This window comes from Phalacrocorax carbo, chromosome 1 (assembly GCF_963921805.1).
Source record: "Phalacrocorax carbo chromosome 1, bPhaCar2.1, whole genome shotgun sequence".
NCBI lineage: Eukaryota > Metazoa > Chordata > Aves > Suliformes > Phalacrocoracidae > Phalacrocorax > Phalacrocorax carbo.
Genome location: NC_087513.1, coordinates 64,454,716 through 64,471,856, shown reverse-complemented (window position 1 = coordinate 64,471,856; position 17,141 = coordinate 64,454,716). Strand labels below are relative to the sequence as shown.

At 45.6% G+C, this 17,141-nt stretch overlaps 1 protein-coding gene across 1 annotated transcript; it reads right to left on the bottom strand.

Moving 5' to 3' along the window:
- Positions 1 to 80: 80 nt before the first annotated feature.
- WEE2 (WEE2 oocyte meiosis inhibiting kinase) lies at positions 81 to 14,341 on the bottom strand. The gene is made up of 11 exons (XM_009512474.2): positions 13,979 to 14,341; positions 10,670 to 10,869; positions 9,729 to 9,777; positions 6,967 to 7,139; positions 6,196 to 6,317; positions 4,764 to 4,910; positions 3,873 to 3,974; positions 3,455 to 3,540; positions 2,384 to 2,554; positions 2,155 to 2,297; positions 81 to 1,257 (listed from the first exon to the last, which is right to left on the bottom strand). The coding sequence occupies exons 1-11, from the start codon at positions 14,309 to 14,311 to the stop codon at positions 1,101 to 1,103; spliced, it is 1,683 nt and encodes a 560-aa protein (XP_009510769.2). The 5' UTR covers positions 14,312 to 14,341; the 3' UTR covers positions 81 to 1,100.
- Between the last annotated feature and the right edge of the window lie 2,800 nt (positions 14,342 to 17,141).

Sequence of the window (17,141 nt, the reverse complement as noted above, 5' to 3'; positions counted from 1 at the left end):
GGATAGGATCTAACAGTTTAAAAGCCACCACTGTCCAACACTTGAAAACAAACTTCAGTAAAACCTGAAAATAACCACATTACCAGCTTCACATTCTCCCTGGTAGTAGCATGCCATCATGTCCAACCAGCACAGCTCGGCATGCAGCTGATGAGTATTCAGAAAGTCACATTAAGCAGAGGGCTGAGATTTAGTAAGTATTAAACACAGACACACTTTACATGGGCAACTCCAAAAAAAAAAGCACGCTCTGATTTCCCCTCATCTTTCCTGAGGCTGCAGCTTGCCAGCAGTAGTTGTGGCACATGTAAGATGTTGGGAGGGAAGCAGGCACACAGACCCACCTGCCAGCCCATGACAGTCACTTCCCCCACTTTAAGCAAGGAGTCTTTGCAATCCACATAAAACAAGTCAGGCAATCAGGGCCTAGTCTGCAAAAGCATAACCACATCAGCTGCGTGACACTGTGCTGGTTGCTGAAAGTTAAGGGAGGGGAAATTTTCCTTCGACCTCCACAAGTAACGCCCCCTTAACTCAAAGCATTTCCTTCTACTCTTTGTCCCCCTCAGTGAAGTTCCATCAAATTGCATCCCAGGTCCACCAGGGATGCTATGTAACCAGTCTGTCTCCTGATGTGTAGTTAAAACTGTCTGCCATAGTCTCCACCTCCTCACTTCCAGGAGGACCCAGCTGTAGATGTGTCTCCACATACAGACACTTCCTCCCCTCTGAAGATACCCAGATGGCCAGACTGTTAAGACCACAAAAACACCATCGATAATTGGGCCTGACCAACCAAAAGAGGGAAGCAAGTAGGGGAAATGCCACCCTTTCCCTGTATGGCAAAGCTGTTCTTAGTCTAGAACAAGACCAGTTACACAAGAAATTAAACTCAGGTGAAAGACTGAGGACAATAATCTTAAAATCCCATGATCTGACACGTGTAATCTAGTCATTCTTCCCTCAGCCAACATGTCATCACACCTAATGAGGGAACCAAAAACCATAACAGGGAGAGCTAATATGGGGCACTGGCCTGTGCAGACCCTCTGCTTTCACAGGGCCATTCAGCAGCCAGAGCTTTTTGGACAACACAGAGTTCAAAAACCCAAAGTAAAGCTAAATGAGCGACAGCTCTTCCCTCCCACCAGGCGCTTGCTGTTCTGCTTAGAAGAGGTTTCAGACTCTTGCAACTTGGCACTTCCTAAGGGCTGGTCCTTCATGAGGGTCTGGGCAAGGCGGGCTGCTTTAAGTTCCCTGCAGGGGGGAGATGGAGGGAAAAGGAGAAGAAGAAAACCACATCATGCATGAATCCCCATCAGCTACAAAAGAAAGCTATGAACAGTATTGAACAAGAGGGTTACTGCAGTACTCCAGCATTGCTGGAGAGTGGTGACTTTTGACGCCAGAGGGTGACATGGAGATTACTGTAGGTTTCCCTAAAATTTCTGCTTCAGAACAAATCAGCTCTGAAGGTTTACCAAAAGAAAACTATGTATCAGGTCAGCACCGCGCACCTAGTCTGGTGCCAGTATGAAGAGCCCTTCCTAGCTCAGTTTTTCTCCCATTGTTTCAGGTATTTGTGAATGGTGGAACTTAGATCAGTGCTTCTTTTCAGTTGCCTTGTCTCCCTGATGCTTGCTGCTCTCACAGAGCATATGCTCTCCTGTCTACATGGAAAACCTCTTCCCCAGCTGACTATTGCACTCAGGGGTGGTGGGGCATTTCCTAGGTTCCAGCACCTCAAACCATTACTGCCAACAGCAGTGAGAGGGAACAAGGGGAAAGCATATGTCTGCTACCACCTGGTATCTCTCTTCCTTCTGTGCTAGACCACTATCTCAGTGCAGTATCAATTCCTCATCTGCCCACTAGCTGCATATTGTATCAGTATTTTCCATCATCAGTGGCTGCAGTAAGCATGCAAGTTCACCGCTCTAATTCAGCCAACTCCTCAAAGCCAGAAGTGAGCCACAGCTGCTTGGGCACTACAAGTCCCTGCTACAGCCCCATCACCCTTCCAGCTCTAGGCACAGGAGCTGACTGGGTGTTTCTGCATGTTGGGTCTCCCAACACTACCACCCTATGTACAAGCCTGGTGACCGGCACTTGTTGTCCCATGCCTTCTCCCCCTCAGGCCCAAGCCAGCCCTACCTTTCCAGCATGGCAGTCTTGCACTTCTCCACATTTAGCTGCTTCTGGAGCTGCACAGCTTTTCCACGTGAAGGACGGAGAACTGGATGTTTAGTAAGAGCTGTGGCAGAAGGTCTTTCCATTGGGTCAGGATGGATCATGAGCTAGAAGACAAAGGAGTTCAGGGTTTAACTCCCTCTGTCACATGCCAACTGGAAAAACCTTCCTTCTGTCAAGACAACTTCCTCACCTTGAGGAGTTCAAGAAAGCAGTGAGAAAGCTTCTGGGGGATCAGTGGGATATTGCCTTTGCGGATGTGGTGCCACATGGCCCCATTGTGAGGCAGCGGAGCCGTGCCAGCCGCTAGAGCCACTGTGAGTGCCAGGGCAAAGATGTCTGCCTTCGGCAAGTAGCAGTATTGCTGTGGACAAAAGATAAACAGTTACAGAAAGGGAACATCTTGCTATACTGAACAAAGTTGGGTTGGGATAACAGCTCAAAAAGAAACAGCCAAACAAGTGTATGTATGACACTGCCTTCACCATCACAGCTGTTTTCTCCTCTTTAGGATAAAAATATTGATAGCAAGTAGTACTGGTAATTAATAGCCCATTAGCTTTCACCCAGTCATGAAGAGCTTGCAGCCCACATTAGGATCACCACAGCAAATTCAGAGGATGGTCTAAGTGTGCACCTCCAGCCTCTACCACAAGGCATTAAGCTAGCAATGCCCAGCTAAACCTAAAGACTGCATGTGATATATTGACTTAACCATTCCTAAATTCACTTGCAGCACAAAGATACTGTCACTTAAATACCTGAGCTGGTGAATGTATCCAAGCTGGTTGTTACTTACTGTTTCGCTTTTTGTTCACTGGCCAAAATGTCAAAACCGCAGCCAGTTTGAGAGATGTGTTGTGCCTCCCACCTCTCCACACTACCTGATCAGTCTCTTGTACAAGGCATTTGCCTGGGTGCATATATTCCTCAGTAGTCACATCCAGCAGTTTAATCTCAGCTGGGTGCATGACATGAAATGTCTCCAAACTGACAAAGGTTTTTGCCCCATTTGTCCCTCACAGGTAGAATAATTGCAATAATACAGTGATAAAGTAATTGACAAAGTACATTAAATATTTACATGACAAGACTCACACCAATGCTATTCTTAAAGTGTTGATTTCGCCAATTTCACAGCAGATCAGACACAACAAAGAGGAGATAAGGCAAGGAATATGCCAGACTAATGATTTCAGTACAGTGGATCTCTCCCCACTTGGTCACCACCCTGTTCCCCTCACCACCCCACTAGCAGCTGTACCTCTTGCAAAATCTCATTAGCCAAAAACCGTCTATCTCCTTCTTCCACCTGGGGGTTTGTTATTGATGTCACATGGCCAAGGTCACCTGAGACAAAGAACAAGCAACTAATGGAGCAAACTGATGTAGATCTCCTCCATCGATAAAAGCCTGCATTTTACAGGCACCAACAGAGCAATTGGGAAATACTGAGTAAGAGAGCAAGCCTGCTCCTACTCAGGAATCTGGGGTGGAAACAAGCACGTGAGTTCTCTAGGACTTGTGTCCTTAGAGGAATTAATTCTGGTAAGTACCAGAGGCATTCAGGACTATGGTATCAGTTTTGTATGCAAGTCTCTTCAGCCAGCGGGACAGAGCAGTATCTAAAAGTAATGAGCAGCCCTAATCTTGAGTTAGTTGCAAAGTGGGCTAAAACCTACCAATCTTATACACCACACCAGAAGAGAATTCATCTTCACTGTCACTCTCATCCTGCTCGGCAGGGCCTGCAGTTGCCAGCTTGTGACAGATGAAGATGTTACCTGCAAGACAGTGAAGTTTAGCTATAGTGTGATATCAGCAGCCAGACTGCAGCAGCCTGACAACTTTGTGAAAAATCCCACCTGTCAAGCTAGTTAAGCTTTGCAGCCAGAGAAACTACGCACATGCTTCCCACCCATTAGCCTGCTTTCTGCCCAGCTCACATATTCAGCAATACAGCTGACAGAAGACGGTCTGTCTTGTGCATAAGATATCCTAGTATAATCAGCTTTTCTGCCCCCCAAGCTAGAAGCATGATTTCAGCAGAAAGAGGAGCCCCCCTATAAGAGCATAACTACATGTCTGCATAGGGGAGCATTGCCCTGGAGGAGCCCAGACACAGCTGCAGAGAAGAAAGCTTGTTGCTATTTTTTGCAGGAACTTAATCCTTCAGGGTAGGTACAATAAATATTCACTTCTCACTCCAACTCTCATGTACAAAGGTTAAGCGTTGTGCAACAAGACAGCAGCAAATAAGGAAGTCCCCATCTTCATTAGCAGCCTTACTTGCTCCACCAGTGTGAAAGTGATTCCCATGAGCCAGGATTATGAAGATCATGAGACGGAAGTAAAATGCTGCCAACTACCAGAGAACACTCAGTTTTAGAGCGGCAATAGTGGCAAGATTAAAACAAACAAAAAAAAAAATCACAAGGCATTTACCTTTTAGGGCAAGATCATTTTTCCTTTGAAGCACTGTAATAGGCCAGTCAGAAGGACCTATTACAGGTCCTACCCCTGGAGGGGTCACTTGGGGGACCCTCCACAAAAGAGGAAAGCACTGTACTCACTAGGTTTGATATCCAGGTGTGCAAGGCCAGAGTTGTGGATATATTTTAGCCCCATGGAGACTTGTAACAGTATTTCCTTCAGCTCTGCTTCTGGGAAATACTGGCCAAGCTTTGCATTTTCCAGCAGCACATCTTGGAGACTCCCACCTAGGTGAAAACAGTCAGTTTGACAAAGATTTTATGGAGCAGCATGTTTGAAACAGCTTAGCAGAAACCTTTGCTCATTAGCACTTGCAGGTTTGCTATTGACAAACCCCGATCAGACCAGCTGTATATGCTATAGTGACCAAACCTGGACACCACCATTTGGCTTCAGCCTTTCCATTGCCTCAGAGCGCCCTGCCTCCTGCTTGCCAAGGACTAAGCAACTGCAGCCCTACCTACAGCACCAGAAGGGCTGACCTGGTAGTGATGCTGCTGCTGCTGCAAGTGAATACTGGAAAAGTTCAGTACTTTTGCCAAGCTTACAGGCAGAAAGCAGGTATATGAATGGTGGAGCAAGGAAATTAAGCTCCCATTAGCAGCTTTTTCATTGAAGAATGTAACATTTGATACAGAAACAGAGTTTTGTGGGTCTCAGTTAAAGCACTCCAGCTATTCCAGGGCTAGCAAATACCATGGCCTCTCCCTCCATCAGCCTGCTTTTCACCACTTCTCCTCTAGTCTCAGATGTTCATCCACTAGAACAGAAAAGATGCATCAATGCTGCAGCAAAGGTCACTATGTTTCATGGTCACCTCCGCCAGATTTGAATTCATTACTCCAAACAGCTATCACCACTCGTCATTGAGCCCCAGGACTGCAGGAGCAGTTGAAAGTTGAGCGCTACATATTTGCCTTCAGGTCCTCTGGTAGCCAGAGGTATCTTTTCCAAAGCCTCTCAAACAGCGGTATGGCCAAGGGCAAGCTAAAGTGAGGGTGTACCACCCAACCTGCAGCACCCCATTTACAGTTTACCTCATTATTTAGCTCTGTTCCTCTGCAGCTGTTGAGCCCTTTCTCCTAGCCAAGATGCAAGGTGCCTTCATCTCAACTAGGTAACCATGCTTCAAATCATTACTCCCCTTCATTAAGAAATGTATCTTGGAAACAAACCTAGCACTTAAGTCAGCTGCTCAAGTCACTCATATCAGGTTTTACCTGGACAGTCCCAGGCGCAGCTCTAAACATCAGCATAGGGAATACTTTTCCAGGCCAGCCAACAGAGAGAAATGGTTTTAAAATCCCACAAATTAGAGGGTATTCACTAGTAAGACATTGGCACCATTCAGAGCTTTGTCTAAATATTAGGAGCCCTTACTGGCTTCTCCATGGAACTGTAGCCCCAGTGCAGTTTGCTTTGCTGAAAGCCAGACATCCCATATTTAAGTACAAAAGAAGGTAACTGCACCCATCCTGAGATCTCCAACTTTAACAACGTCACAATTCTTACCATTGCAGTGTTCATTTTGGATAATCATGTGATCATCCTCTGCCCACGCCGAGTAGTAGCGCACAACATGGGGGTGGTGTCCAAGGACAGCATGAGCATAAACCTCGCGCAGTGCCTGCTGCCTAGAGAAGCATGCACAGAAAAAGCAGTGGTGACAGGGTGTCAGGATCCTGCTTGGGACCATGAGAGGAGCCCTGGTTTTCAGCCTGGCTTGAAAAAGGGAGAGCAGAGGTGTTTAGGACTTTCTCTTGGCTTTTGGCAGACAGACTGGCTCTCACAGCTGCTGAAGCAAAACCTGCCCTTGCTCAAATGTGCTGAGCAGCTGTCAAAAAATAAATCACTGAGCAGGTCTTTTGTTAGAGGCAAATGCAGCTTCAAAGACTTTGCTTTAGCATGCAGGACAACACTGGGTTGTCAATACAGATGTGAGCAGTGCTGGCTGTACAGCAGGGCAGGGACATACCACAAACGAACTATTTGACAGTTATTACTTTAAAGAGACTGGCTGCATGGACCTGAGAAGTTCAGGTAAGCTGTCATCTCACTTAGCAATGCATGTCGTTCCTTCCCTTTCTCAGACACTTATTACCACTTTAGGACTATTGGATGCTTCCCCCACTCTCCCAACTGTTACTTGGGAGTGCAACAGCAGCCAGTTTTTGCTCATGCCACCCCTCACATACCTTTAGATCCACACTCCCTCCTTCCCCATCACACCTCCCAAGAATATGCCCATCATTTCAACTGGCAGTTTCTAGCTAGCACACTCACTCATCCAAGGATCCTGCCAGAGGCCTTTTGGAGCGTTTGATGGCATAAACACATCCATCAAGGCGTTTGATGCACTTGTAGACAGAGCCAAATTCCCCCACACCAATTTTTTCTAGTTCCAGGAACTCCTTCTTGTAGCGGGAAACCATATTGCTCTCTTTCAGAGGATATCTCTACAAGGTCACAAAACCAGCAAAGACAAGTATCAGTTGCAAGAGTTAGCTAATAACATCTGTTATGTTTTTAGATCTGTGTAGCACTCACTCTCACAGAACACCTCTGCTGCTCCCTCTCCCATTCTGGATGTTGATCCAGGCGTGCATGCAGGTATGCTGCCAGTTCTTCTTAAAACACTACCTTTCACTTAGGCATGTGTTTTTTCTGATAACCTAAAAGGCCATCTTGGCCTGACTTGGCCAAGTTTGAGGGTGGCGGTGCGTTGGTTTTTTGTTCGTTTTTGTTTTAGGGGGGGGGTTAGTTGGGGTTGGGTTTTTTTTGTTTGGGTTGGTTGGTTTGTTCTAAATCATGACTTTCTAGCCATAGAGGTAGAAATTGCAGCTAAGGAAAACTGTAGTTTAGTTGGCTGTATGTGCCTAAGCCTCCTTGGGTTACTACCATCACATCTCTTCTCTTGGCAGCCCTTCAGAGTTCCTAGATCCATGGCTGATGGAGTCAGTCAGGGATGAGCAGCAGGCAACAACAAAATACTCGTCTCTTGCCCAGCTACTGCAGACTGAAGACAACCTGTTACCAGCCTCAGTAGGTAGAAGTACAGTACCTCTGAATTAGCAAGACTCACATACTGAACTTGTGGTTAAATAAGAGCTATTGCCTATTTTGAGCTCAGGAGAGAAGCTTGGTGCATTGGCTAAATGTGGCTCCAGCTATGCGAGAGCTGCTTTTTCTGACAGCTAAGGTAGCCTACAGCAAGGACATTCTGCATCAGTTCAGGCTCTCATCAGGTTTGAAGCACCAGCTGTTGACTCACAGCAGATTAGCAGGTGCCAGTGTACCCGTTTGTGTTCCCGGCGATTTCTCACCAGGAGCCACTTTTCCACAAAGCACTGAAAGCCTGCAAAACAGCTGGAACATCATTATTGCTGCAGTAATGGTCACTAGGGAAATAGGAGCTGCTGGTACTGCTTGTAGAGTGACATCTACCAGCAGGGGAGATAAGTAAAGAAGACATAAGCAGTGGAGCATGAAGTGAACAAGAGTGGGCTAAGTGATTTTTCTTCATCCTCCTGCATCCCTTACAGGTACAGCAGCTCACATTGCTCAGTGGTTTCAGTGGAAACCACTGCTGTGATTCTTACAGCATATGGTATATGACCTTAAAGGGTGGGGGTAAAGAGTTAGTCCTCACAGCCAGCAAGATACGGCCTACATGAAAGAGCAGCCCTTCACCACAGGTCATATTTCATAAGGCAGCTATATTTTACAGTATCTTAAGAAGCTCAGGGAATAAGGGTACCTCCTAGTTCACAATTTTGTATCTATATTACATTATTCTCCTCGAGTGCTGATTAGATTATATTTCAGTAAGTCATAAGTTATTTGAGGCTTTCTACTACGGGAAACAATGATTGTGGTAACCCCAGATCTTACATGGTAGCAGATTTACTCTGCAGCTGTAGTTTTTCCATGGAGACCAGTTCTTCTGCAATACCAGTCTCCTCGACTAGAGGGTACCATTATTCTTCCAGAAAGCCTAGTTGTTTCACATAACAAGAAACAATTCTACCTACTTGCACAAGACAAAATACTTCATTCAAGGGGCTGCTCAGGAAAACTGAGATTTGTATCTCATCTGAAAACAGATGTTTAATTCAGGCTTGGCTTGGTTTCCACAAGCCAGTTGGATGAATGGCTGCCTCCCAGATAAAACTAGGAAGATGACTGCGGGACACAGGTTCCCACAGCAGCTGCCTAGTTCTGCCAGCATGGCTACAGGTACACGAGACCTCGCGCCCTGCCCCATGCAGCCAGGCCAACACACCCCGCCACTGAGGTTTGCCAGCAAAGCAGGGGCATCGGCAACAGCAAGAGAACTTGGTTGTAAGTGGAGTTGTAAGAGAGTGTTTGCTGTCCTGTAGCTATGTAAGCTGTGGTGGGGGCTTCTCTTGGACCCCAAGGCACAGAGACACCCCCCAGCTAGACATTCTCCTACTGAAGGAAAGTACAGAATTTGCTGCCTTGCTTCAGAAGTTTGCCATTGTGACTGCTGCAACTTAAACTCTGCCCCCTGTCCTTATCCACATCAGAGCTGTTCAGCTCAGTGTTTGTGCTTTTACAGTGCAGGTCCATATATTACGTGCAATTCAGAAGCCATGTTCCATTCACATCCAAAGATGCTCAGTACATAGATTCTCAGGAACAGCAATATACCAGCTTTTTCGAACCACAAAGGTACAGTCACTATTTACGGTAACTTAATAATATAGTAATACAGTTCCCCCTGAGAAACCCAAATTACATTAAATTTCCTAGAAAGACCTCCTGACCAAAATCAATGAGTTTTAGGATTATTTGCCAAAGTTTCAAATCTGCTTTAGTACAAGTTTCCTTTAGAGATAGAAATAGTTTCTGAGTTGTCTCAAACAAATGTTAACATACAACATTCAGTTTGGAATTATTCTGTCCTAGGTATTCAACTTCTGTCACAATGCAATGATTAATACTCCAATAGCAGAATAAATTTAATCAAGCACCAAATCTTAAGCATCTTACCCTCCTGGGGCAGGGGGAATACAGACACTCACCTTTGTAGGTATCTCCTGGTTTATCTGGCTTCTTGGATCAGGATCCCTCCTATAACAGAAGTTTAGGGAAGCCTGGATATATCAATTCAGTGCAGCAAACCGACCAAGATTTGAAATGAAAACATTTTTCAAAAGAATCTCAAAACCTTGCTTCACAGTTTAATTAAAGACATATTTTGTAGAGTGTTAATACACAGATTAACTGTGTTAATACACCATTGAGGCCTTAAAGACTGTAGTCCCAGGCTAGGAAGTCTTTGTTTCCATTTAGAAAGCCTCCACATACCAACTTCAGTACTGCCCACCAGACAGAGTAGCATCGTTCAGGGGCATCATTCTCCTGGACACCTTATTACTGGTGAAGCTACATGGGATATGACCTTGCACAGCAAGCTCCTAGTGAAGGAGAGAACTGCCCCACTGTGCTTTCAAGGTGAATGCCCAGCTGAGCATCTGTTACAGCTGGGGCTGTGAAAGAAGTTGAATGTCATTGTAGTGCACAGGTATTAGACTAAGTTTGTGTCTTGGTTAACCCAGACCACATGCGGATCTTTTCAGGTCAGCAGTAGCCTGCACCCATCTTAAAAGCTGTATTAAATGCAGACATGCATGTCCTTTGCTCCAGGTTGTGGGGGTACTTGCATAACAATCAAGCTCCACTCTACTCGTGGCTGAGAAAGTAGTACAGTTTTTTCCTACAGCCACAGCATTGAGGTTAGACATTGATCCCCCACTTACATTTCTGAACAAAGGAAATGATTGATTTTATTTATATTTCTGTTACCTTCGTATGTCTGCTAATGTTTGCTCTGCACCAATGAATACTACGGAAGTGAATGATTAATTGTTAGCAAATAAGTCCAGGTGCTAAACATCCCCATCTTACTTATCTCCTTCAAACAGTCTCCTTCCAGCCTGTTATTTAAGAGTAGTTCACTTACAGCTGTCCTCTGCTCTTCCGCTTGCCATTAGGAAGAAAAAGCATTTGTCGATACGACTCTGGTGTAAAGGGATTAATGTTGACAAGAGAAGCTTGTGTAGAGTCATCCAAGTCAGCACCAGGAGTAAATCTCAGATGTCGGAAGCCTTTGGGTGGGACCTTTGTCCCAGATGAAGGAAAAGCTGTCTTTGATAACAGGCTCTGTATTGACAGAAGGAAAAAAAAAGTGGCAGATAAGCCACCAAATGTTTTTGCTGCTGCTGCGTCAGAATAAAATATCTGCTTTCCTGCAAATCAAGGAGAACTCGGCTCCCTTTCTCAGGATAACTGAATCATTAAGGCCCTTCATCCCTGATTTAGTCTTGACAGTTTTCTTCTCCTTCCACGAAATATTACATTCTTCACTAAGCTTTTTCACACCCTATTTCCTGCTCACTTGGGTAAGGCCTGCAGAGCCATTTCAGCAAGCACAGTCCTCAAGAGGAGCTGCTCATCTTCCCCACCTACAGAGACACAGAAATTTCATCATATGTTGCATTAACACGGAAGACCCAGCTCTGTCAAGTGTGGACTGTTGCATCAGTTTGGTCAGGACAGGTTTTACAGGAGATGAAAGAGAACCCAAGGTTCCTTTCAGTTCCCCAGCAATAAGCAGCATTAGTACAGGGGAAGTTGGCAGAAGTATTTTTATATGGCTGCTGACAAAGTGACCAGAAAACAGTTCTCCTTGAGAAGAAAGTTTCAGAAATGTAAGTTTAGAAGGAACCTCTGGATCTTCTATAGTTCAGCTTCCCATAGAAGACAGGGCATGGGATTTCACCTACTAGTCCAAAACCTTGGGCTGAATAAAACGTAACTTCAGAGAAACACCCAGCCTTGATTTGAAAACAGAAAAGTCTACTTACTTTCTATGATTTGACTCCTCCAGTAACCATCAGCTTTTTGAAATACAAGTTTGTTTTTGACTTGTTTCAGTTTCAGAGTGTAAAGTCTGAATGGGTTTTTAACATATCTCTTCTAGTTAAAAGCCCTTCAGGAACCCAAAACTCTCCCTGTCATAAAGATCAAGATACTTTTGTATCTTTTTAATCCAACAGTGGTCACTCTCTTGTGAGGAAAGACGTGGCTCCAGGATTATATCAAGAGTTCCTTCCTCCTCTCACTGAAAGTTTTTGAAGATAACAAAACCTAGAGCTGCATCCAGCTAATTGATGCTGCACTCTCAGATATAGCTACTTCTGGGACATCCCTCTATTTCTATACCGTACTTGGAAGTTCAGCTGCTGGTTTACTATGACCTTGAAAATGCTTCTTGATCACTTTCTCAAGATCTTGTCTTCTATCCAAGAGCATGGAGATGCAAAGTTCTGCATATGGATGTATTAAAAGCAGTTTGTGTCCAAGCCCAATCTACCCAGCCTCATAGAGGCTCCATAGAATTGTGGCTACATTCTAGTCTAGCCACAAGTCAAGAAAAGGATCTAAAATACCATTAGCAGCCCGCTGCTGTATGCATGTAATTCCCACCTGCTCTAGTAGGGCTCTATTTCATAATCAAGCAGATTTGTCTCCTGCAACATCATCTGAGAGTAGCTGCTGCCATACAGTGTAAGGCAGCTACCATCACTAGCTCTAGCAATCTGCTCCAGGATTGGGTAAATCTACAAAATCAATTGTCTCCCTCCTCTGCCAGGCATCCTAGCTGGGGCTCCAGTGCTCATCTGTCTGCTGTTAGATGTGGCTCTGCCCTCTCACGTTCAAATGTTCAATATTTGGAATGTACTCATGTTCAAGATTTGGAATGCTCCCAGGCTCATTTATAAGCGGATTTAGACCTTTTAGAGCCCACCTACTGCAGCATGTTTGGAAACCAAGACCTTTCTCCCAGGAGACAGCAAAGGAAAAGAAAGTGTTGACTTAGTGCAATTGCTGCTCATGGGCTACAGGGTGACAAACCACAGGCAACAAAACATGTAGGCTGGATGCTTCAAGATATCTGCACAAGAGCACACACCAAAAGAACCCTGCACTACCAGTAGCCCATCTGGTCTGGAAGAGATTTTAGAACTCTCACCTATTTTCAGATGAGATTCAGGGACATATCTTATAAAGGGTCATTGCAGGAAATTCTCAGAGTGATGCCATTTAATGCTGCTTTCCCTAGAGAAAGTAAATATGGCCCCACAGCTGGTCATATGTGGCCATAGGATCATCCTTCTCTCCACATAATCAGGCTTCTGGAGGGGGACAGAAGGCAAATCCTAGCTCAGAAGCACTAAAAGGACTGATCTTCTGTGTACCACTTAGCAAGTGAACAACCAGTCTATCAGCAGAGCAGGAATATTAAGAGAGGACTGAAAGAGCTACACTTCATTGCAAGTCTTGAATGCTAGAAGCCAGTGCACACAACAGAAGTTATCTGGGAACAGAGAAGCTGATGCCAAGTCCCACTTGTGCTTACAGAAGAAAAAAGGCAGTTCTATTATATTCTATACAAGGAATTTCACAGAAAATAGGGGCTAGCATCATTCTCCCAAGAAACTAGCTCAGTAGATAAGTTACATTTTAGGACAGTGGTATACAGGAAGACAGGATAGCCCTCCTCCGCAAGCACACACTGATTTGTTACCCCTTCCACAAGGGATTTGCTACCCTGAGAACAAAGTCCCGCTTCCCCAAATTCACTGAGCAACTCAGTTTCACACAAAAAGAGAATCAGCATCACTGGGCAACGAGCTGGTTGGAGGCGATTCAGACTTGCTGGACAAAGTATACCCCAGCCACAATGCCATTTCCAACTTTCTTTTTCAAGAGAAAACCCACTTGCATCCAAAAGCATGCTGAACAGAGCAGTCAGGGCAGCTGCCTGTCTCCAAGCTCCCCCTGGAATGATGAGCTCCTTGAAGAGATGCATTTATCCGTTTGGGAGCTCAGTGTACGCTTGCTACAGATGTCCACTCCCCTAAGCAGAACATGAGGCTCACATGGGCAGCCAAGGCACATGGTTGCTTGTTTTTTTTCTTTATGTCAGACTGGCCCAACACCAACTAACTGGTTTTAACGACAGCTTGGAAAGAGACAAGACACTTGCTCCCACACACAGGTTGATATTCACGCACACAGAATAACTCTTCCATAGTTAAGAAGCTCATGGTCCAGGTTTCTAAGGGAAGAGTGGAGGCTAACAACAGCAACATGAGAAAAATGCTTTCCACAGAGCTAACAACAGATCCCCATACCACCCACACCGTAATGCCCCAGCAATGCCGCAGACCTTGCCTGCTCAGACAGAGTCAATCCATGCCATTACCTTGGGAGTGTGTGGGGTATCACACAGCTGCAGCTTTTTCCAGGTGATGTGCAGTGGTGTCTCAGCATTACCCCGGCTCTTGCTCACAGCTGGGGAAGAACTTAGGGTGGGACTCACCCAGGCTTTCGTCCTGCTCAGGAAAATCTCACTAAACTTTCTCTGAGGGGTTGCTGGTGGAGGACTGCTCCCTTGCCACTTCTGGAACTCACAGCTCCTGGCAGGGCTCGAGCTCAGGGCGTCCTCCTCATTTATGCTCCTGTCTTCGCTCTCTTCACCACAACTGGAAAAATCCAGTCGCTGAATGAATTCATCGCTGTTGTCCCAGTCATCCATGTCACCATACGAAACAGAACAGGTAGAGCTGATGCTGGCCTGCTTTGTTAGAGGGAGAAGGGCAGAGGGAGAGAAAGATAATGTCATTCATATAGGCAGACTAACTACCCTCTTCCTTGCCTTATTAAAGGCACTAGTTCTACTCACCACATGCACTCCCCCACCCCAATCCCACATACACAGAAGCCTTAATCACTCATAGATGTAATTTGGTAACATCGATTAAGGAAGAGTACCCCAGAATTAACAAATACAAATCCATTCAGTTAATGTTCATGTAATAACAACAGATTCTGCTTTTCACCCTGCTGGTATAAGTCAGAACTCAAAAGTCACTGCCTTTTCTAGTAAGCCTCCAAGGCAACTTCCCCACCCACTAGTACTTCATCCACTACTGTAACCACACATAGAAACAGAGCTATCAAATCCTAAAGAACAACACACGCCAGCCCTCCCCTTCTACCTTAAATTCCTCAACCAGAGAAAGAGAACCCATGCTACGTACAGCTGTAAAAGCAGAGGGTGCCCCAAGCAGTTACCAGATACCCTACAAACTATACTTCTCCCACCCTGGCACATTTATAACCACCCTACACACCTGGGCCATTGCTAATGGAAAACATCTGGAGCTTGGCAGCACCTGTGCACTGTTGCCTGTGCCTAGGAAAGTTGGTGGCTGGGAGTTTGCTGTGCCTGCAACCAGCTCTGCAGGGAGCTGGGGCTTCCTCTGAGTCATCTTGCTTCTGCACACTCTTCCCTCCTCCGGCTTCCCAGGGCCTACAGGGAGGTGATGTTTGCTGGCAGCCAGTCTGCTCCATGTTAATCCCATCAGAGATGCAGTCTTTGTGGGCTATGAGTGATTAGCCTTGTGGTGATGGGGCCCTGTGCTTCCTTGTTTTAAGTCTGAATTTCACTTTCTGCACTTAGATGTGTGTTAGTTTGGACAAGTATTGAAGCCTGCATGGACAGGTTAGTAGCCTAATTTAAAATATGCTAGACTTCAGGACAGATCTAGGGACCATACACAGGCCTTCGTATGGGTTCCCGTCTTGAGGTTTCAAGCATGTGCCCTGGGAGAGGAGAGAGAAGCTGGCTGTGTTGGTGAAGGCAGCCCTGCAGGTAGGGTGGCTCCGCCACTAACCAGGAGTGGGTCAATGTCTCTTCTCGCTGCACCTCTCTGTAAAAAACTGGGATCTTTCCGTGCCTTTGTGAGCCTGCATTTTGACGAGGGACCAGAGTGAGCTTTAACTTACAGGAATGAGGTTATGGCAGCCTTTTACCACCAAGGAGAGCTGCTGGGACATGCAGAAAGTGGAATTGGCCACAGCCCAGAGCAGATCGGGGTTTGTCAGAACTGACATCTGCTTTCCTGTGCGCATATCGAGGGGAATTCCCACCAGAAAATAAAGGGACATGTTGATCTGAGATCACTCAGCCCTCCTAACTTGGTCTTTGAATGAAAAGTATGGCCATACAGGTCTCTGAAGTTGCCTGTTAAGACCGTGACTAGCAATTCATTTGATACAGGCCACCAAATCGGTATTAGGAGGACATGCCAGGAACTCAGTATTGCTTTTACTGCTGCATCTGGCCCAGAGGTTGTAGTGTTTCTTCCAGGCACAGACTCCTTTCCCTGCAACGCAGCTGCTGCATCTCCCTGCGCCTTACCTTCAGCGAGGCCCAAAAGCCTGGGAGTGCTGGCGCCGGCTGCTTTTTGCTGTGAAAAGCTGCCTCTGCAGCATCTGGGCTGCTGAGATCCTATGACAGGACCACTTTGGTACTGCTGTGATCTGACTGTATTAATCAGATGTTGGATAGTAATATTTTATTTTAAATTTTAAGAAATAATGCTTTTAGTCCCCACAACTACATTTCAGTTAATAAACCAGTAATGAAATTCCTACAATCCTCACTTTTCAATCCCCTCTAAAATATTTTTTTTAATTTTGTGCTGTTGTTGTTGTTGTTTTCCGGGTCTGTAGGCAGTAGCTATTTTTCTAAGGAGGAAAGGGATATGTAAAGGAGAAAAGTTGGACTTGCTGTGTGAAGAAGGCCCAACCTGTTCATCTTGCATGTTCTAACTAAAAGCCACCACATTTTCACTTCATATTTTTTCTGGAGGACTACTCAGAGATCTGCCAATAATTTTCTTAGCCCTCAGTTGGAGGGAAATTGTTAATTTTCTTTCGAAAGAGAGCATTTTCTCCTAAAAGGGTCATATCCTCTCCTGGCCTAGGTCTTTTCAATTTTGATGAAATAATGAAGTAGAAAATGTGGCCTTTGGTTTTTGCACATGTCTAACAGTGTGACCTCAGCAGGCCCAGTTTGCTGGCCATAGCAGCTCTGGTGCCACCAGGTCTCTTGTCCCACAAAGGTTTTTTCTCCAAAAGCAGAGAGCTTGGAGGGTGACAACATTTCATGTTTCTCAGAGCCAGGGCTGGCAGCCTCTGCTCCCTATCACTGGCCGCTCTCCCCGCTTGCGTCCCCCCCTCGTGCTGGGGTGACGCTGCTGTGACCGCACAGCAGAGGGGACCAGGAACAGCTCTGCACCACAAATAGCCACGTGGGTCACAGACGAATTTTTATTCAGAATTTGTTTCCCCTGTCTGGATCACTGGGGGGCAGACTGACATTTGTGCCAGCACCGCTGTGGGGATGAAGATGAGGTGAGAAACGAGCTGTCACTTTAGCATCACTGACATGCAGAAAAAATATTCATCAAAATGAAGCTTGTCACTGTCTATATGGTTAAAGCAAAGCATGTGGCCAAGTATTTGCAGAATCTGGCTTTTCTTTATACAGTAACAAAATATCATGCAGGGTTTGGGTT